Here is a 22,234-nt window from a genome sequence, read left to right as displayed (position 1 = left end):
TGAGTGCAGGCTGCAGCGCTCCGCTAGGCCGCAGCGGGTGTTTGGTGAAGCCGCGGTCTTGCCTGGTGAGAGGCCGCGGGGTACAGGCTTCACTCTGTTGCGCCTCTCCCGTCCCCGCACAGCGCAGCGCATGCCTGTGAGTTTGACTAACTACAAAGTGATATCCATTCTCCTGGCCGATTGTCACATTTGCCCATGTACACTGTAGGTCATTTAGAGGCACCAGTATTTCCTAAACAGTTTAAAAGTTATGTGGATGGATTTAATTGTAACGTTATGTTATAGCCTACTTCGGCTATAAGCGAAGGACAGATATGCGGTCGCTATGACGACCAGCTGTGGGCGGGGGTGGGTGGGGGCAGATGACCCGCGGTGGAAGCAAAACGTCCATCGGGCCGAAACGATTAGAGCCGAGTGGTGACGAGCTGTGCAGGGCAGTAAAATGTGGTGGAAATGAGCCAGTAGAAAGCTCCTTTTATTCTAAATAAATTGGTTTTATTTCCTCAGTAGGTTTTGACCTTAGAGTAAAAATCAAGACAATGATAATATAGCTTGCCATTCTTCCATTTATTTGGAAGTTGACAACATATTTCAAATGATACAAGATGTGTATATATGCATATGCTCATAAATTACTTATTATGGGATATAATAGCACCATTACTCCACCTTATACTGTAGCTGTTGAGATGCTCCTTGCCTAAAAGCTCTAGGTCTCTCTCCCCCCTCTCTCTCTGTCTCTATATCTCTCTCTCTTTCTCAATACCTGTGATCAGCTTCGTTTCTCTTGAAAAGCTCTGCCAGTCACTTCCTTTTCTGAATAACAGAGACAGGTTGGCATCCACTTGTGCAACCAAATGATGTGGGTTTGTTTCTCTGTCCATGGGTGTGCTGCATTTTTTTATTTTTTTTATTTTTTTATTATTTTGCCTTTATTTATACAGGGAAGGCTCTTGAGAGCAAGCTCTCATTTTCAAGAGCGCCCTGTTACAATGAACATATACAAGGGTTTACAGACAGACAAGATAAGAGCAATAAGACAAATGATAATCAACTAAAACATGTGCATTCCTCGTGCAGTGTGCTCTCGAGGAGTACTCTAAATGAGTCCAGAGAGATCCATTTCTCCAGCTTCAGAGTGTCCTGGAGCATATTCCACTTGTTAGGGGCATAAAATGAAAAAGCAGTCTTTCTTTGTTCGGATCTCACTCGTGGAATACGCAGCCTGAGGTGAGATTGCGAGCGTGTACAATAACTGGTGTTGATGTGAGTAAGAAGTGAAGACAGATACAGTGGAAGCTGTCCAATCAAGGCTTTGTAAATAAATACGAGACAGTGCTGTTCTCTTCTAGCCGTCAGCTCACCTTTTCATACAAAATACAATGATGAGTAAGAAAGCAATCACCTGTTATGAAGCGCAGGGCGCTGTGATACACAGTGTCGAGCGACTTCAAAGCAGTTGATGAGGCATGCATGTACACAATATCTCCATAATCAAAAACAGACAATATTAGAGATTGAACAATCGATCTTCTAGTGCAGAATGAAAAACAAGATCTATTTCTATACAGGAAACCAATTTTCAACAAGTTCACACAGAGCCCACATTTGCTATGCTATTAATTCTTTTTTTATAGCCCATTAGTTATCATCATTAGTTTAATGCTAAGCCTATCTGACAAGCTGAGAGTGAATGATATCCTCAATTTTCATTTTTGAGTCAAAAGCATAACGCCAAAAGAACTTGCCATCATATGTGAAAGTATCACTGATATTTAGTCATCTGGTCTAACAAAAACATCAAAAAAGAAAGACACATGATATTTGACATTAAACACTACAAAAACAATCATAAAACAAGAGAATCTACAGTATTTGAAATGTCAGTGTTAGGCTAACTCCCATGTTTACAGTATGTCTAATACTATGCATCAGTAGCATTTTCTTTTTGACATGTTACATGGATGTTGTTAAATTCAGAACAACACTAAAATAATAACATATCCTATAGAGAATACATTCATGAATCCATGAATTAAATTCAATCAATTGGTCAATTGGTCATGCCAGTCTCTTACTCAGTCGTAATACTTTCAGGAAAAAACCTGTTTGTCCCGTAACTCTTGAAGCAGTCCTCCTCATCACTGTGGTGACCAGCCATCGGTACTAGCGGTGTAAATCGCTGTAAACTAAAGACAAGACAGCGTTGTTAAATGTCACCAAACCAGACCTGTAGGAGATGGAGGTCCTCGGTGTCACAGAGCTTCTCCAGCTCAGAGTCTGTTCTCTGTAGCTCAGTGATGTCCTCCTCTAGCTCTTTGACGAGCCCTTCAGCTCGTGTCCATGATGCCTCCTCCTGATTGCCTCTAGTTCCTTTATTGAGGTCCACAGATAGTTTGATGTGTTCGACTTCATCCAGTCTCTCCTGAATCATCTGCTGAAGCTTCATCCTTCTCATCTTTAATTTAACCTGTGGGGGAAAAAAACATGATGTACATCAGCAGAACAAGTGCATACTGATGCTAATACCAGTGTTGTAGTCAAGTCGCTATATCTCGAGTCCAAGTCAAGTCTCGAACCCCACAGTGTTCGAGTCCGAGTCACCAAAGAAGAGTCTGAGTCCAGTCTCCATTACCTGAGTCCCAGTCATCATGCTCAAGTCCAAGTTGAGTCACAAGTCCTGAAAATGTGCCCGGGAAGTCTGAGTCCGACTCGACTCAACTACGACTCTGATTAATACTATAATCTCTTTAAAGGTGCAACATGTAAAATATTTTAAAGGGACACGCCACATTTTCAGGTGTTTAGCTCATTTGCCATATCCCCCCCACATAACCAAGGTATACCATGCCTTTACTGTCACTGTCCCAGCAGTATACAGTGAGCAACAGTCGTGAAGTTATTAGTATCACCTTAGAATGGAGGCCAATGGTACACCCGTTCAAAATAACCAAAAACACATATCTAATAGCGCCAAAATACATGTTGGGCTTCAGGTACTCACCACGAGATGAAATATTAATCCATAGTTACCAGGGATGTCACAATATATCGTCCAACAATATATCGCGATATCAAAAAGTGACAATATGTATCGTTGAGATGAAATCTCATATCGCGAGAAAAAGAAGCTGAACATCATGGTGTCACTGATCTGCATCTGATTGCATGCTTGCTCTCCTTTTCATTGCTTTGTTTGAACAGACGAGGGACGTTACAGACACAGAGGATGAAAATGGTGAAATTACTCGTGGTGGATGCCCCCTCAACTTACAAATCGATCGCAAAAAAATATTGTTAAAATATCGTATCGTATCGTTATTGTGCACCCAATATAGTGTATCGTATCGTATCGTGAACTGAGTGTATCGTGACACCCCTAATAGTTACGTGAAATGTCATTTTCGGAGTGAATCCCCACACCGAGTTACTTCCTTGTTTGCCTGTAAAGAGCGCTTCCGCTGTTACACAGCGCATGCGCTGTATGTCACGCATGCCTAGCGGCCATGTTTAGAAAGTAATTCCGGCTATGTATTTACCTTAAAAAAAGAAAAAATGTCTCCGCATTTGGATTAATATTTCATCTCGATAGCACAACATGTATTTTGGCGCTATTAAATCTGTGTTTTTGGTTATTTTGAATGGGTTTAGCATTCTAAGGCGATACTTATTAACTTCATGACTGTAGCTCACTACTCGGACATGGTGTACCTTGGATATAAAGGCATGGTGTACCTTGGATATAAAGGCATGGTGTACCTTGGATATAAAGGCATGGTGTACCTTGGATATAAAGGCATGGTGTACCTTGGATATAAAGGCATGGTGTACCTTGGATATGGCAAATGAGCTAAACTCCCCAAATGTGGCATATCCCTTTAAACATCATTGCATAATTAATGAACTGTGATACCTTTGTATAACCATAATCAAGCGAGACCGTCAACATGATTGATAGTCTATCTCACACAAGTGGTATTGTTAGTGCGAGTTCTACAGTACAGTTTCTCAAAATTAAGACTACATTTCCCATAAGCCTTGTTGCTTTCTGTTGTAAAGAGCATGTTGATTCGTGTCCCCTCTGCATGCTTCACTGAAGAGAATGAACACCATCTGCTGCATAAGTATAAGAACAGCGCCCTCTGCCTAATATACACTGAAGTATACCATCATGTATGAGCTGCTACCATCATGTATGACTAATGTTCAATAGTATGTTAATTAGGCATATGCTATTTGCACCTAACAGAATGTTACTATGTTTAATTATGTTTAATTATGTTTAAAGTATGTTCATGCCATTTGCACATATGTGCCACTGTCTGTGGCGTGTCTTACTGCTTTATTGCTTGTTGCCTCTTGTTTTTAATTATTTTTTATTTTATTTTTGCACTATGTTGTAACGGAGTCTACAGCACAAGAATTTCACACGTGATACTTGTACTACGGAGTGACAATAAAAATCTTGAATCTTGAATCTTGAAGTAGAGGTCCTTGATATGTATGTATATGAAGGTTGAGAATAACTGGAATAGACCGTACCTTCTTCCTTGCAGCTTCCTTGGTGATAGACACCATGTGGTGGCCCCTGTGGTCTGTCTGGACACACATGGCACAGATGCACGTCTGGTCGCTCCTGCAGAACCTGACGAGCCGCTTCCCGTGCAGCCGGCACACAGAGTCCTCCAGGTTCTTCAACACGCTGATCAGAAGATGGCGCCCAAGCAGCGCATCCCTGTAGTGAGGCTCCAGGTGGGCGTCGCAGTAGGAGGCCAGACACACCAGACAGGACTTCACCGCTCGATGCTTTGTCGGGCAAAGATCGCAAAGCACTTCTCCCGCTCTTAAAGGGACAGCTTCACTCGGGGCGCCGGCGGGTAGCGTTTGGTCCATCTTGAGGTGGGGCCTGGTGGGGAACAAGGCCTTGCAGAGGGGGCACTGGCAGGCCACGTGGAGCCTCCAGTATTCTCCTATACATGCCAGGCAGAAGCAGTGTCCACACGGGAGGGAAACGGGGCTGGTGAACTCATCCAGGCAGATGCAGCATTTGGGAAGCTCTGACATGAAGCCAAAAGGCAGTGAGTGCCTTGTGTGGAGGTCAGATATGGCCTGGTTTGAACTGCCACAGATTTCCAAGAGAAGGCGGTGCACTACTCCACTGATGGCTCAACATGTATCTGTAGGAAACAAGTACTTTCATTTTAGCACAGAGATAGGCTACAGCTACACCTGACAGCCAGCAAGTCTGATTTAAAGGGACAGCTCACCCTAAAATCCAGAAATACACATTTTCCCTCTCATTTGCAGTGCTATTTATCCATCTATATAGTTTTGTGTTATTTGCCTGAGTTTTGGAGATATCGGCCTCAGAGTTTCTGCCTTCTCTCTAATACAATGGAACTGGATGGCACTCGGCTTGTGGTGCTCAAAGTGCCAAAGATATACATTTGATCAACTCAACAGCAATGTCTCTTTCCAGAAATCATGACCCCGTTACTCAAGATAATCCACAGACCTTGTTATGAGCAGTTTCATGTAGGAGCGCTAGCTGCTAGTTAGTTCCTACAAAAGAAAATAGTTCCTACATGAAACTGCTCACAACAAAGTATGTGGATTATCTTGAGTAACATGGTCATGATTTCTGGAAAGAGACAATGCTGTTGAGTTTTTCAAATATATATTTTTGTTTCTTTGAGAACCACAAGCCGAGTGCCATCCAGTTCCATTGTAGAGAAGGCAGCCATCTCTACAGCCGATATCTCCAAAACTCAGGCAACTAACACAAAACGATATAGATGGATAAATAGCACTACAGGTGAGAGGGAAAATATGTTTTTTTGGATTTTAGGGTGAGCTGTCCCTTTAAGGCCTGTTGATACGTGTTGATAAGTGTGTTATTCTGGAACAGTCAGAGGCGCTGACGAATACAAGACGTCACTTCTGATTCTGGAGTCACATTGTGAGACTAGTCAAAATGAGACAATAAAAGCTAATAAAAACAACAACAGAGATGAGAACAGTTACACAGATGCTGTATTAATGCCAGACACGGCCTCATGCAACATGGCTACATCATCATCAGTATGGGAGCTAGGGCTCTGTTTGTTTCTGTCTCTCTGTCTGTCCCATGTCCCACTGTGATGTCATAAATTCCCACCTGATCTCCAAAACAATTGTAAAATCCACACTTCATTGAGATACAATACTGACACTCAACTTGCTATCAAGTGAGATGTGGCACTAAAAAGTCTAGAGTTTCAGGTGACAGAGCTGTGTGGAAAACATAGTTATTCAATGGTTTGTGGTAAATCTTTGGGTTTAGGTCAGGATCTGTCCGTACCAAAGTGACCATAGGCAAGTGAGTTGGACATCTCCCCCCCCCCCCCTCCCCCCGTCACCTGGTAGTTTAGTATCAACATTGAACTATCCAACAAGTGTCACCAGAAATCCATTTATATCTATAAAACTTATATATAATATATATATAATTATATATACTTATAAAACTATAAAACTTGCCTCCAAAACATTCACTGAATATAGATGCTAGTTGAATGTCAACAAACACGAGTAATCACTGCCACTTGACAAAAGCCTACAGCAATGATAAACACAATCTCAAATCTTTACATACAGAGAAGTGAATATGGAAATAGGCCGTTCACTTACCCGTCTTGTGTAAAAAGCAGACTGTCTTATGTGGCTCTAACATGCTGAGTAAAGTGAGGCTCCTATTGGTCCGTTCCTCCTCTCTAGTAGGCACGGACACGCCTACAGTACAGTGTCAGTGGGAAAGAGGGCGGCGCTGTTGGACTGTGGAACCCTCTGTCATTTCCTCCATGCTGATATACCTTTACCTGGAAATACAGGTGTGGTTCCTCATAGCAAAATCTACAGCTGCATCTACAGTCACATGATCAACACAAAAGCACTGAACTCAGCATGATTCAGAACTAATACAAATGCACTATGCATAATATAGAGTATATTATACAATCTTTATTTATATAGATAGATAGATAGATAGATAGGTAGATAGAAAGATAGAAAGATATATAGAGATAGAAAGATACATTAGAAAGATAGATAGATAGAGATAGATAGATAGATAGATAGATAGATAGATAGATAGATATAGATAGATAGATAGATAGATAGATAGATAGATAGATAGATAGATAGATAGATAGTGAAATAGAGTAAGGAAGTAGACATAAAGAAAGGAATAATGTTATTTGTATGTAGAGTGTAAGTTATTGTATGTTGTTTTTTCGGCACGGTGCTCAGCGTTTATTACTGTTGCCTCACAGCAAGAAGGTCCAAGGTTTGAACCCCACAATGTGTGGAGTCTGCATGTTCTCCCTGTGTTTGAGTGCGTTTTCTCCCACCATCAAAGACATGTATGTTAGTGTTATGTTAGGCCCCTGATCAAGGCACTGGCAAAAGAACTGGAGTTGGTCCCCGGACGCTGCACTGCAGCACTGCTCCTAAGTCTAGGAAGGTTTAAGGATGGATCAAATGCAGAGGATGAATTACCCCATGGGGACAATAAGGGAACCTAACTTGACTTAAACAGCCATTCACACTGAAAGCAAAAGAAACATTTAACAGAACAAAACCAAACACGTTTAGATGGAAAAATGACTCACCTGGCATACTGTACCACACAATCTCTTTCAGTTCTTAAAAATGCACGACCACAGGTGTTGCCACATGGTTTTCCACCCCGGGATGCCCTACAACAGAACAGCCCCAAAGTGTCTACTCTTTCAACATATCCTTTTACAGGGTTGGTCCATACTACTACCTCAGACTTCACAACACATGTAATGGACATGTAATGGAACTGCATTTTGGTGGCCACCACTTCCACATTCATGCTTTCCACGTGCTTCACACAACTCTCGCAATCTTTTCCATCGAAGGAATGACACTACACTCGTGCTCTCGGCTTCATGTGTGGTCCAAGAAACGAGCAGTACATCACACCAAGCGCAGAAAAACTTAACACTCTGCGTGCACGTCTGGGAAAGCTCAAATTACTCATTATTGATGAAGTATCTATGGTTGGTGCAGATCTGCTTTACTTCATCGCCGGCTACAAGAGATAACAGGCCTAAAAGATCCACACTCGTGCTTTGGAGGCGTCAGCATCCTAGCTGTGGGCGACCTGTTCCAGCTACAGCCAGTTGGACAAAGCCACGGATTTCAACTGGCCTCAGATGGCTATCCAAAGCTATATGGGTCTCTGTGGCAGGAACATCTGTCCCAAAGCTACTGACTTTTTTGCCATTTTTTCTTCAAATACTCTTTGTATTGGGCTGGATCTTAACTAAACAACATGCCTACTTAACCTCAACCTGATCTGCTGCTGCTGCTGATGCATGTTACAAAAAAACAAATACAATAAAAAAACAGACCTTACACACAATCATTGTTTACTAAATAAAGTTTGAAATCCATTCATTTCTCTACAGTCTATTCTTTAAAGCCTCTCTATACTATATCATTGTTATTACAGTGTTGTCATTAAAAGGCCCACCTTGCAGCAACAGCATTTTATTGATCAGCATTCACCCATCACTCATGTGTACACACGTACGTGTGTGTGTGTGTGCATGCGTGTGTGTGTGTGTGTGTGTGTGCGTGTGTGTGTGTGTGTGTGTGTGTGTGTGTGTGTGTGTGTGTGCATGCGTGTGTGTGTGTGTGTGTGTGTTTACATTACACCTCCATTTCAGCACCACCGTCGATGGACAGAAGTACAGCTGAATTTATGACCGCAATCCAGAGATTATATGGACATTTACACCTCCATTTCAGTGCCACCGCCGATGGACAGCGACAGCAGTGCAGGTCGGACTAGTGGGAGGTCGGACTAGCGCCCGCACCCCCAGACCGCAGGTTCTGGCACCGTTAAGGCACAAATACTAGGAAGCAGAGTAATATTAAAAATAGCAATCTTTATTTAGAAAAAGGTAGTTTCTAAATAAAGGGCCTGGACCATCACAATCCGGCAACATCCTCAAAGGAAAACAAAACAACCCCCAAAAAGACAGCATTATGTTCATAAATCTAATCCGCTACAGCCATTTGATTTGTATCACTATCAGGCCCGGCGCCACTGAGAGGGCCTAAGGGGGCTTAGCCCCCTCAGTTCAATTTTCGGCCCCCTCACTTGAATTTTTTTTTTTTTTTTTTTTTTTTTTTAAAGAATAGTTAATCTATAAAGGCCAGTTAGGCAATGTTTGTACCTGACATGTTTAGGCTGCTGTTTCTGCAGTCTTCATCAAATTTGATCAGTTTAAGTTGATGTAGGCTACCCCCTGTAAACATAGCTCTGTTGTTTCAGAATTGGCAGGGAAGCGCTATTTGCTGTGCTTTGGTTGTCACAAGGTGTCAGAGATGTATAGCTATTTATTAAATTTGAACCTATGAACCCTTGAACCTCTATTAATGCCTTAATCTGCTGCTGTGAAATAAATGTTTTATTTGATTTTGATTTTCTTGTGTTGTTATTGCGCTTTTCAGAGGTTATTATGGTTAAAAAGTCCAGAAATAGGCATAGCGGGTATATAACCTATGTTTTACGATATAAAATATCATATAAAAAAAAAATCGGAAAATCTGAAAAAAAAATAAAAAATCAGCCCCCTCGCCAGTTATAACAGCCCCCTCAGTCATTTCATCCTGGCGCCGGCCCTGATCACTATTATATCAGGAGATTAACAGGAGAAATTACGAATCACAGAGGGAGAGAGGGTTCAAGATAGAGAGACTCCCATGACAATACGGAGTGTTTGGCAGTTATGAGTCCAATGTGTGTGTGTCCCTTCGCTTACTATGTAAGTCAGTATGGCCCTCTGGCAAAAAATGTTGCCCACCCCTGCTTTACACACACTGAGGTTTTCAGCCCGATCGTACGTAAAACGGCATAGCTGTGGCCAAACACAGAACTTGAAACAGAGCCCACAATTTTATATATAGATAGATTGGGCTTGGCCTCATTTGGTATCAGGCAATCACTTTTCACAATTCTCTCCAGGGCATCTCTACCTAGCGATGGATCAGGATCAATCACGTGAAACCCTTCCTGCGCCACTGTTAGATAACACGGGGGCTATCAATCTCAGTGTCTGCGAGCTCAAGCAAATGGTCATCACGCCTGACATTCACAATGTCGGCTCTCCCATCTGGAGGTTTCAGGAGTACGGCCATGTGGCTGCGGTGTGCACTAAAGAGAAAATATGTCGGAGATGTGGAAAGGGTGATTGTGATGTAGTTGTGCTCAAGGATTGTGGTGGGATCATTGATAGAACAATATAGAAAGTTGCAGTAGGCCCTATAGAGATGGAGCAAGTCAAGTGCTTACACTGTGAGGGCAATCATGACACGGGGACTGCTCAGTGTCCGCCAAGAAAGAACGGGGGATGTCGTATGCTGAGGCTGTTAAGAGGTGGAGATGGGATAGGAATGAAGAAAGGGTGGAAGTGGCTACACAAAGAACTGGAGAGGACGGAACTAATCAGAGGAACGTGATGATTTGCATGGACAAGAAGCGATTCCTGGCTCTCATTGCCATGGTTATAAACTGTGCTGCTGCTAGTTTGAGTGGGAAGACGGAGAGGATTGAGATGGTGCTTGATGCTGCTGCTAAGAGGTTCCTGGGTGTGGTGGATGTAGCTATCTGGAACAGAGATAGATAGAATACTGAGGGACGCATATATGGACAATAATTATGAATTGAAGCACTTTGGGTGGACTATTATTTCACTGTAAATAAATGCATTGTGGAAACTACAAAATTCAGTAGGTGGCGGTAATGCACCTTTAAGTTGGTTTGCCAACCGCCATAAAACACTAAAGAGAAGAAGAAGAAGAAGAAACAAAAACCACACGCAGTCAAGTTTGTCCAAGTAGGTTGCCATAGCTCGCGTTTCGCGCATGCGCATAACTGATTCTAACGGGCTAGATTTCGGTCCTCCTCTCTCTGCTGTAAACACACGTAGTCAGTCCGGACTGAGCGCCAGCTGCTCATGTCCCTGTGGCTGTAGCAGGACCAGACAGATGGCTCACTGCCTCATCTACACAGCGCTGCTCCTCTGCCTCCTCTCCCGGCCTGTGGGCGCCTTGGCCCGGCTGTACACGGAGCAGGACCCGCTGGTGGTCCTGAGCAGCCCGAGTGTGAGGACGGCCCTCACTAACTCCTCCTCGGCCTGGCTCGTCCAGTTCTACTCGTCGTGGTGCGGACACTGCATCCAGTACTCCAGCACCTGGAAGGCGCTGGCCCAGGACGTAAAAGGTACCGCGCGTGTGGGTGTGTGTGTGTGTGTGTGTGTGTGTGTGTGTGTGTGCGCGTGTGTGCGTGCGCGCGTGCGTGCGTGTGTGTGTGTCAGATGTACCGCGTGTGTGTGTGTGTTATTAATTAATAGTATTTATTAAGCGTTTCCAACCAATCACAGGAGTGTTGAGTAACTCCGTACTGCACCTATGTAATGACTTCTACACATCCAACAACTTTGTGAGAAATAGTGTAACAGCTGTTAGGTTAGCTAGCTGGCTAATAGTGGCTCACTCACACTCACACTGTATCATGTGTCTACATCAGAGCCATTTGACTTGGATCAGTGGTTCTCAAAGTGCGGTCAGGGGACCACTAGTCTCAGCCTCCTCTCCCTAGGGAGGGGAGGCTGGCCAGCGAGACTAGTGGACCACCAAGGGTGCTTGAGGGGCGTCCCGGGGCTCCCCAGCAAAATTGATCTATTGTTAAACTTCAGGCAGCATTATTTCATTTACAAGAAGTGAGCACAGTAAGAGTTTGATCAGAGCTTCTCTAGACACTCCATTCAAACTTTAAACGAGTCACCACCTTTAGCACTCTCACCTTAATGCAGATTTAACTGATCTTTTCTACTGTTTGAGAAATCGCAGTTTATGTTTTATACTTTTTCCAAACTCTATAATGGGAACCTATGGCGCAGAAACTCACTCTAGCAAGATGTACTTTTTACTAAATTCCTGACAGTTCTCACAACTTTAACACTACCGTACATACATATATGAATGTATCAGACCCTTGTGCTACTTCTGCTCTCATTCACAAAGTCAAAATATAAGCGATGTGATGTCTACTTTTTGAGATATAGGCGTCACACAGCTCGGCTGCTGCCTGCTCTATTGGCGCGCGCGCGCGGGTGTGTGTGTGTGTGCCCCTTAAGTTTACATCCATCAGTCTTATGACATCACTGATCACATCATCAGTGTCTTATATGGCATCACATCATTAGGTAATTAGAGCAATCACCTAATTAAAAAATCTGGCTCTGTCAGGTCACCCACACGGGTGCTCTTTACACTCCCTGAAAGTTTCAGCCTGATTGCATGTAAAACGGCATAGCTGTGGCCGGACACAATTCTGCTCATACGCACACACACTTCTCATTCTTATTATATTCACCTTTTTCCTGGACTTATGTTTCCCATGATTCTCAGCGGTTGCCGGTTGTCGACTTCCTGTTTACATTTTGTTCACTAGCAAGGACGTGCGCGCCGCTGTCAAAGAGTGGGAACTTATTTTATCCGAAATGGCTAAAAATAGTAGCGTTGTCGTGTGGTTGCATAGCGGCGATATTTTACAAAAACGCTTTTGTTTTGAAGGCTAAACGTGAAGGCAAACCGGAACTCTTTGGTCATTGAACGGAGCTTTAGCGGTCGCTCTCTTTCAAGATTCAAGATATTGTCACTCCGTTGTACAATTATGCACGTGTGAAATTATTGTGCTGGGGGCTCCATTACAAGACATAGGTAGGTACAAAGTCACAACAATTATTATGACTATTTTCAGTCTCTTTCGCTATGAACGTTCCTGGGTGGAAACAGGCAACCGGCAGCTGGAAACAGGGAGGGAGGCTGTCATGGAAGCGCCCACTGTCTCATCATGAAACTGGTGAATAGGATAGGATAGGAGGATACTACTTAACTGCTGCAGTGGCACCCGGAAGTACTTTTGTTGTTGTTGTGATGTCACACTGATTCGTCCTATAACAATATTGACAGATTTGGATTGCAGACAAACTCTCACCACATGGGGGCAGCATGTACTATGTAGCTCTGATGTGGACACAATTAAGGGGTCCATGATATGAAAATTAAGCTTGAGAAGAATTTAGATGACTAATCAATTAAGTCTGAAGAGAACAAATAATTTCTACACTATGGAGACCTGACAGCTGTGATGTTTTATCTTTACAAACGTCAGTAGAAAAATCACCAAACTTCAGGAAAACTCTGATCAGTTTGATGCTTCCCATATCTGCTGGAACATGACTTCAGATCTTTTATTAATTCATTTGTGGCACCTGGTGGTGAATTCGGCGTACAGATGATCCAACAAACTGTTTTATTTGGACAAAATAACTTTTCAGACCGCTCAGCCCATTTCTCTTTTATGGAGATGAAATGCTGCTTGGTGTATTGGATGCTGAGTTAGTGCGTGTGTGTGTGTGTGTGTGTGTGTGTGTGCATGTGTGTGTGTGTGTGTGTGTGTGCGTGCGTGCGTGCGTGCGTGTGTGAGGGAGCAGCTGGTCAACTGAATATCTGAGGGGGTTTCTTTGTTGGATGTTAGACATACAGACAGACAGACAGACAATCAGACGGACAGACAGACAATCAGACGGACAGACAGGCAGGCAGGCAGGCAGGCAGGCAGACATAAGTAAGAAAGAAGGAAAGAAAGGTTGTCTAGGTCAGTGATTCCCAACCAGGGGTATGTGTACCCCTAGGGGTAGTTGAGCAGCTTGCAGGGGGTACTTGGAAAGATTTGGGATTACAATTTTAGGAGCATCATCAACAGGCATGAGTGAGGGGTACTATTATTGGCCTGGCAAAACAGCTCAAGGGGTACATAAGACAAAAAAGGTTGGGAACCACTGGAGGTAGTGCAGTGGTAGAGACCCGGGTTCGATTCCCGGCAGCGGTACTTCCGGCTTGGTCAGACGTTCCTACAGACACAATTGGTCGTGTCTGCAGGTGGGAAGCCTGTGGGGCTATCGAGTCCTGGTCGCTGTACTAGCGCCTCCTCTGGTCGGTCAGGGCACCTGTTTGGGGGGGAGGGGAACTGGGGGAAATTACATGATCCTCCCACGCACTACGTCCTGCTGGTGAAACTCCTCGATGTCAGGTGAAAAGAAGCGCCTGGTGACTGCGCTGCACATGTGTCGGAGGGAGCATGTGCTAGTCTACAACTCTCCCCAGATCAGCAGAGGGGCTGGAGCAAAGGCCGGGACAAGAGGGGGAACAGCCAATATTAGACCTTTTTCACAGCAACTGTTTTGAGGTGGTAAAGCAGGAAGTAAAGCTGTAACCAATACCATTCATGATAATTCCGTTCTATTAGGTGATGCAGTGCCTAGGGCCCTCATAATGTTATTGGTTACACCTGCTTTACTTCCTGCATTACCACCTCAAACCGCTTGCTGTGACACGGGCCTATAGAGGAGAAAACAGAGGGGAAACTTGATAAAAAAGAATCAAAGAAATAGAATGTAACGATTCCAGAAGGTCCGAACCAGAAACACGACTACAATAGTTTTCTGGAAGTTAAATGTAACATGTAACACAATGTAACACATTTGAGTTCAGATCAAAGTGAAGACACATTCATTATCCATTCATCTGTTGATTATTTTAGTCGTTTGGTCTGTAAAATGTCACGAAATGGTGAAAAATGTCATTCAGTGTTTCCCAAAGCCCTCAAATGTCTCTTGTTTTGTCCACAACCCAGAGATATTCAGTTTACTGTTATAGAGGAGTAAAGAAACCAGAATATAGTCACGTTAACCAGCTGGAATTAACTTTGACTTTGTTTTCTTAGATTACGGTACTCAAACCGATTAATCAATTATCAAAAATATTTGGCAATTAATCAAAAATTAGGGTTAGGGTTAGTAATAATTAATCATTGCAGCTCAAATGTAATCTCCAGATCAGCCTGAAGAGTAGAAACCAGTCAAGTGAAAGTAGAGAAACAACAGACTCACTGAAGTACCCCGCTGTCTGTCTGTCTGTGTGTCTGTGTGCGTGTGTAGTTTGCCAGCTGTGTCTGTGTCCCCAGGGACGGGGGGGGGGGGGTCACATCTTTGTTTCCCAGAGGCCCTCTTGACACTGGCAGCAGGTCCACACACTGGGTGTGTGTGTGTGTGTGTGTGTGTGTGTGTGTGTGTGTGTGTGTGTGTGTGTGTGTGTGTGTGTGTGTGTGTGTGGGGCAGGCAGGAAGGCAGCTGGTCGTCAGTCGGGTTATTCCCTGGAGACAGGGAGAGACAGACAGGGACAAAGAGACAGACAGGTTCCCACAGGTTGTAGTGTTTGTGTGTGTGTGTGGGGGGGGGGGGTCACTTTCTTTCTTTTCATGCATGTTTTTGGTCAGACATTACATAACAGATACATGCAGGGTCTTAAAAGTATTAAAAAGGCTTTGAATTTGTTATTCTCTAATTAAGGCCTTAAAAGTATTGGATTTCCTTCTTTTTTCAAATCTTCTTTTAAACATTTTAAACATCTTTATCCACTTTGAAGGACGCATTATGTAATACATTTATTATATATTGTGTTGATTATTACATAATGCAGGGGTTGCACTTGTTTCTGGCTGAAAATGTAATAAGTGACGCATTATTAAAAAAAAAAAAAAAAAAAAAAAAAAATATATATATATATATATATATATACCGTAAATTCCGGACTATAAGACGCACCGGTGTATAAGCCGCGGGACCAAAATTGACTATTTTTTTCTTCTATAAGCCGCACCGGTCTATAAGCCGCGGGTGTTTTGATGTTTAATTACCATATGAAAGGGTTCGTGCACAGAGAGGAATGTCGGGAAAGCGATGGCTGTTTGGGGAAGCTCCCATTTATTAACATTTCAACAAAACAAAACAAAAGTCAGGTCACTAATCCCCAGACAAAATCACACAACAATAGGCTATATGTGCAGCAAACCTGTAACCAGAGAAGTCAAGTCACTAATGCTCGTCTTCCTCTTCTTCCTGCGTACTGAAACCACCAAAGTCCTCATCTTCAGTGTCGGAAACGAACAGGTTCAGGGTGGCTTCGTCAACCACTCTCCTCTCTCCTTCATTGTCACTCAAAACCAACGAACTCCTCTTCATCTATAGCTGTGTTTCCATTACAGTTTTTCGCAAAAGAATTGCGATATTTCTACAACTTCGACAATGTACAATTGCGACTTGTAGGCGTTTCCATTGAAGTTGCGTTTGAGTGATTCCCCGTTGCAGCAGCTGCCACAGTGATTACGCATGGGGATCTGCCCCATATCCCGTCCCCTGCATGCTCAAATCCAACCAATGGTCAATGGAAATCCCAACATGAAGTTACAATGCATATAAACGAGCCTGATTATCAATTCAAAAGAAAATGAGTCGCAAAATGTTGCTGGCTGCGTGAATGCAGTCAGCGCGACAGGCAGAGGAAAAAAGGTAGCCTAATAGCCTACAACTGGTCCGATTTAGAGATGGAGGGGGGAAAAGGCTGATTTGGTTCTATAATTGCACCTGAAACGTGTGCAATGTATTAGCCTACTCACAGTCACTGTATTCACTTCAGACAGCACCACCGCACCAGTGTGTGCTTTTCATCCTCTCATCTCGCCGCTGTGCCAAATGCGCGCACACAGGCAGCCTGCTGTCACCATGGACCGATTTCTGCCATTAAACATTATCTAATTTGCCCGGCTACGCTTTTGCACAACACTCGTCTTTCTGCTAGGTAGCGTTGCTTCAAAGTTTTCCACTTGCTGCGGAGGTTTTGACACGGCTATCGAACCTTACTTACCAAACTTATTTTCCGCTCCTTTTCCAAGGGATAATATGGGTCACATGACGTGCAAATGCGAAAAATGTGTTTCCATTACACTTTTGCGATAAACTGCTATATCGACACGTCTGAAAAACCACCTCATGATCATCTACTGCTCGTTCTCATGCTGTCGAGAACGAGCAAAGCTTTTTTTTGGTGAAAGAATCCTCCAGGGCGCTTCTTGTTAACAGTCCGAGTGAGTGGCAGGTCGAACGTCAAAGGCACTTCATCCATATTTATGATCTGCTCCGGTTCGATGGAATATTCCTTGATCTTCCTTTGTGTGAATTCGCCGAAGTTTGTGATTTTCTCCTGGTAGTCGGGGGAGGGAGTTGATGGGCTTGTGGCCGTTTGCTTACCGTAATTACCATATGTAAGTGGTCACGCACAGAGGGGATTGTCGGGATGGCTGTTTGAGGAAGCTCCCATTTACCGTATTACCGTAACATTTCAACAAAACAACATAACACAACACCACCGTTGTTTATTTTTACAGTGCACACAGTGTCCGCGGTGTGGTGAAAAGAGGGCAAGAGAGGAAATTAAAACAGAAGTGGATTTATAGTTAGAAAGAGTGCTAAAAAAGAGAGATTTTTTTTTTTTTTTTTTTTTTTCCTGAAAAAATCCATAGATAAGACGCACCGTTATATAAGCCGCAGGGGCCAAAAAACGGGAAAAAAGCCGCGGCTTATAGTCCGGAATTTACGGTATATATATATATATATATATATATATATATATGACAATAAAAAGCATTTTAATTCCGGGACTTTCCTAACATGCAGCAGAGTGTCGACTCATTCCAATTAACCCAGAATGCACAAATGTCTCCCCCCTTGCAGCCCTGTCTGGTGGCCCCCTCCAGTATAAAAGTCAAAGTCTGCCCATGCTCGCTGACCCCACAATTTAGAGAGTTATCCTACATCCTGTCATCATAGCTAAGCAGCAACAAGATCTCCAGCATTTTGAATTTTCAACATTGTGTCCAGACACACACACACACACACACACACACACACACACACACACACACACACACACACACACACACACACACACACACACACACACACACACACACTGTGTCCCATCAAATATATTACAGACATCAATCTTATTCAATAGATACATTATTTCATCCATGTTACGGCCGTCAGTTGTCAGTTTGATATTTTTGGATCAAGATCTGATCTCAGTTCAGCTGCTAAAATCTCTGACTACTAATCCAATGCTAGTCTCGGTTTCCAGACGTTTGGTGAGCGGCGCCACCTAACCACCAAACGTCTGGGAATTTACTGTTCCAAATCTGGTTCATTGAGCCCGGCGAGAACGGCCGGCAGCAGATACGCCTATGTATTATTAGAATTTTATTTGGTAGCGGCAATGCAATGTTTCATAGTTCCAATATAGAGCAAGACACTGATGTGCTGCAAAGAGAGTTTATACCTGTTGTTTATTTTACAATAACTTGTCCTACCCGGAAGTGGCCCGCTTGCTACTGTGAAGCGCTGTGAAGTCATCAGCAGGCTCTGTAACGTTAGCCTCGGGAGTCGGGCTTATCGCTGGGGGAAAGACCTCTAGCCGCCGGGGCCGGATGAAACACGTCCTATTAACAGCTTATGTTTGTTTCTAAGTGATTAATATGTTTCTCCACAAACGCGACAGCACCGGTTCTGCATGAGTGTCACTGCTCCCAGAAAGCAGGCCCGCCCACAACACTCATGATTGGCTCTCCGATGCAAGGCTTCCAACAGCACCACCTAACGTTATGAAAAGATTTAAATAGTAATAGTCTTACAGTAGTGAAACGGATTAAGACTGAGAGCTGAGTCTAATCCAATGCTAATGAGGCTAGCCTTTGCTAATTTACTGTCATCATGCTATCATTATCCCATTTGATTGGTGTGACTTTAAAGTGACACTCCTTTCTATTTCCTGTCCTGTCTGTCTCTCTCTGTCTGTCTCTCTCTGTCTGTCTCTCTCTGTCTGTCTCTCTCTCTCTCTCAGACTGGGACCAGGCTATCGGTGTAGCAGTGTTGGACTGCGCTCAGGAGGAAAACTTTGACATCTGTAAAGAATACGGCATCCACTTCTACCCCACCTTCAGAGTATGTCCTAGTACTATAAACTACCTTCAGAGTATGTCCTAGTACTATAAACTACCTTCAGAGTATGTCCTAGTACTATAAACCAGACAATTGTCCAAGTCCCTCTGGTCCGAGTCCCAAGCGAGTCTCAAGTCAATTGGTCCCGAGTCTCAAGCAAGTCCCAAGTCTTTCCTTTTGTCGGCAAGTCAAGTCAAGTCAAGTCACAATGTTATTTCAAGTCAAGTCTCGAGTCGAGTCACAGGTTATGTCAAGTCGAGTCACAGGTTAGAAAAAATGACAAGGCAGAGATTATTTAGGCTGCAGACGTGCGCGTTCACGTTAATACGTGCTTGTTGCCAAGCAACACACTTCTCTCAGAGCTCGAGACAGCTGACAGACAGCTCCAACTCAGCTCAAACTTATAGAGTTGTATTCAAAGCATAGAAACGTTCTCACAGCTCAATTTAACAGCGCCAACACAAGCAGTTTGATCACAAGTGCAATCAGTACTGAATGCGATGGCAGACTGCGCACTGCGGGCAATTGACGAAGTCAGGAAGAAATTGAAAGATCTTCCGACGCATCAGCTTAAAACCCGCCGACGAGCGGAGGTCCTGCGCCCAAAACGTCTATATTTACAGCACATATCGATCGATATTTTTGGAGAAGATTCCGGCCGCATCACGCGCAGATCAAGATGAGACAGCTGTCAGTGAGTAGCTACGCATTTGGGTGTAACTTTTACGCCTGCTCCATACACAGACACAGCGCATACAGGGTGCACTAGTCATAAAATTAAGTTAGTCGTAACTTTGAGTTCTACATCGGACGTAGCGTGTAAACCTAGGCGTACGCCCAGCTGGTGCACTCGGCTGATCTTGTCACAAGTCCGAGTCGAGTTTCGAGTCATTTTCTTCCAAGTCCGAGTCGAGTTTCAAGTATTTACCTTCCAAGTCCGAGTCGAGTCGGAAGTCGTCAAATTTGCGACTCGAGTCGACTCGAGTCCGAGTCCCTATGACTCGAGTCCAATTGTCTGCTATAAACTACCTTCAGAGTATGCCCTACTACCATAAACTACCTTCAGAGTATGCCCTACTACCATAAACTACCTTCAGACTATGTAGTAGTTTGAGATGAAGTGGTATGACAATTTCATATCGCGATTATAGAGCAAAATGATCATGGTTATCAGTATTATCCCAGTAGATATTGTTAAATGTGCTGAAAATGTCCAAAAAGTAATGACACATTCATTGAAATGATTTCACCCAGGCTGCGTGCCTGCGTCTGGGAGACTGTTGCTAACTTTGGTTGAGGATGGACACTATTTACCGCGTTTTTTTTAAGTGCTATAATCACGCTAACACGGTTTTAATGATAATTAAGTTAGATGGTACTACTAACAGGAATTGTATTCATCATTAGACTGGTAATCGTTTCATCCCTCATAGTAGTATTATACGCTACCAGTACCTTCAGACTATGCCCTAGTACTGTAACAGCAGTTCTACCAGTACCTTCAGACTATGCCCTAGTACTGTAACAGCAGTTCTACCAGTACCTTCAGACTATGCACTAGTACTGTAACAGCAGTTCTACCAGTACCTTCAGACTATGCCCTAGTACTGTAACAGCAGTTCTACCAGTACCTTCAGACTATGCCCTAGTACTGTAACAGCAGTTCTACCAGTACCTTCAGACTATGCCCTAGTACTGTAACAGCAGTTCTACCAGTACCTTCAGACTATGCCCTAGTGCTGAAACAGCAGTTCTACCAGTACCTTCAGACTATGCCCTAGTACTGTAACAGCAGTTCTACCAGTACCTTCAGACTATGCCCTAGTACTGTAACAGCAGTTCTACCAGTACCTTCAGACTATGCCCTAGTACTGTAACAGCAGTTCTAGCAGTACCTTCAGACTATGCCCTAGTACTGTAACAGCAGTTCTACCAGTACCTTCAGACTATGCCCTAGTACTGTAACAGCAGTTCTACCAGTACCTTCAGACTATGCCCTAGTGCTGTAACAGCAGTTCTACCAGTACCTTCAGACTATGCCCTAGTGCTGTAACAGCAGTTCTACCAGTACCTTCAGACTATGCCCTAGTGCTGTAACAGCAGTTCTACCAGTACCTTCAGACTATGCCCTAGTACTGTAACAGCAGTTCTAGCAGTACCTTCAGACTATGCCCTAGTACTGTAACAGCAGTTCTACCAGTACCTTCAGACTATGCCCTAGTACTGTAACAGCAGTTCTACCAGTACCTTCAGACTATGCCCTAGTACTGTAACAGCAGTTCTACCAGTACCTTCAGACTATGCCCTAGTGCTGTAACAGCAGTTCTACCAGTACCTTCAGACTATGCCCTAGTGCTGTAACAGCAGTTCTACCAGTACCTTCAGACTATGCCCTAGTACTGTAACAGCAGTTCTACCAGTACCTTCAGACTATGCCCTAGTACTGTAACAGCAGTTCTACCAGTACCTTCAGACTATGCCCTAGTACTGTAACAGCAGTTCTACCAGTACCTTCAGACTATGCCCTAGTACTGTAACAGCAGTTCTACCAGTACCTTCAGACTATGCCCTAGTGCTGTAACAGCAGTTCCCAACCTTTTCTGACTCAGGGCCCACTTGAAAATGTCAAAAATGTTCACGGCCCACATCCGACTGTAAACAGTACAGAGGCCAAATAATGTTGTTTTCAGAGCACTTTTTATTTTAACAATAAAATGAGCTGTCCATCAGCACCACACAGAAACCAGAAACTAATTTGAGGGGCTGTCTGCAATAGGCTAATTAAGAAATAATTGATGATTACAAAATAAGTAACGGTACCATTCAACAATGGAGAAATACATTCTCATACATACATCATAATAATTACATATTTTTCACGAAGATCTTAATGTTTTGGAAAAATTATTTGTGGCCCACAATACCTTTGCAGCCCACCAGTGGGAACACAGGTGGGAACGGCTGCCTTCGCTGTTTTGCTACTTCACCCTCACTCAATGGTTCTCCTAAATTTGTTCTATTAAACTTTTAGTATGTAACACAACTGAATAATAAATAATAAATGAAAGTCAGTTGAATGACTCCCAATTGATACAAAGACATTTACACGTTAGTGGATAAAATAATACTCAAGACTCGCCCAGTAGCAGGTTCCTTTTCATCAGTCACCTGAGCTTTAATGAAACAATTGAGGTTGTTTTTGTTGTTGTTGACTTTAATTGAATTTGATTGAAAAATGTGTTAGTTTTACCAAGACT

At 43.4% G+C, this 22,234-nt stretch overlaps 1 protein-coding gene across 1 annotated transcript in view; it reads left to right on the top strand.

Annotated features, from left to right (window-relative positions):
* Positions 1-11,064: 11,064 nt before the first annotated feature.
* The window catches only part of qsox2 (quiescin Q6 sulfhydryl oxidase 2), a gene marked incomplete at its 5' end in the record, with an annotated part of 55,299 nt that continues 44,129 nt past the window's right edge, over positions 11,065-22,234 (top strand). Inside the window, 2 exons of the mRNA XM_083645475.1 lie at positions 11,065-11,299; positions 18,880-18,980. Of these exons, the coding sequence (XP_083501601.1) occupies positions 11,065-11,299; positions 18,880-18,980 (336 nt within the window). The remainder of the gene's footprint in view (positions 11,300-18,879; positions 18,981-22,234) is intronic.

This window comes from Poromitra crassiceps (assembly GCF_964638095.1).
Source record: "Poromitra crassiceps genome assembly, chromosome: 10".
Classification (NCBI taxonomy): domain Eukaryota; kingdom Metazoa; phylum Chordata; class Actinopteri; order Beryciformes; family Melamphaidae; genus Poromitra; species Poromitra crassiceps.
This window is presented reverse-complemented; position numbering and strand designations above follow the sequence as displayed.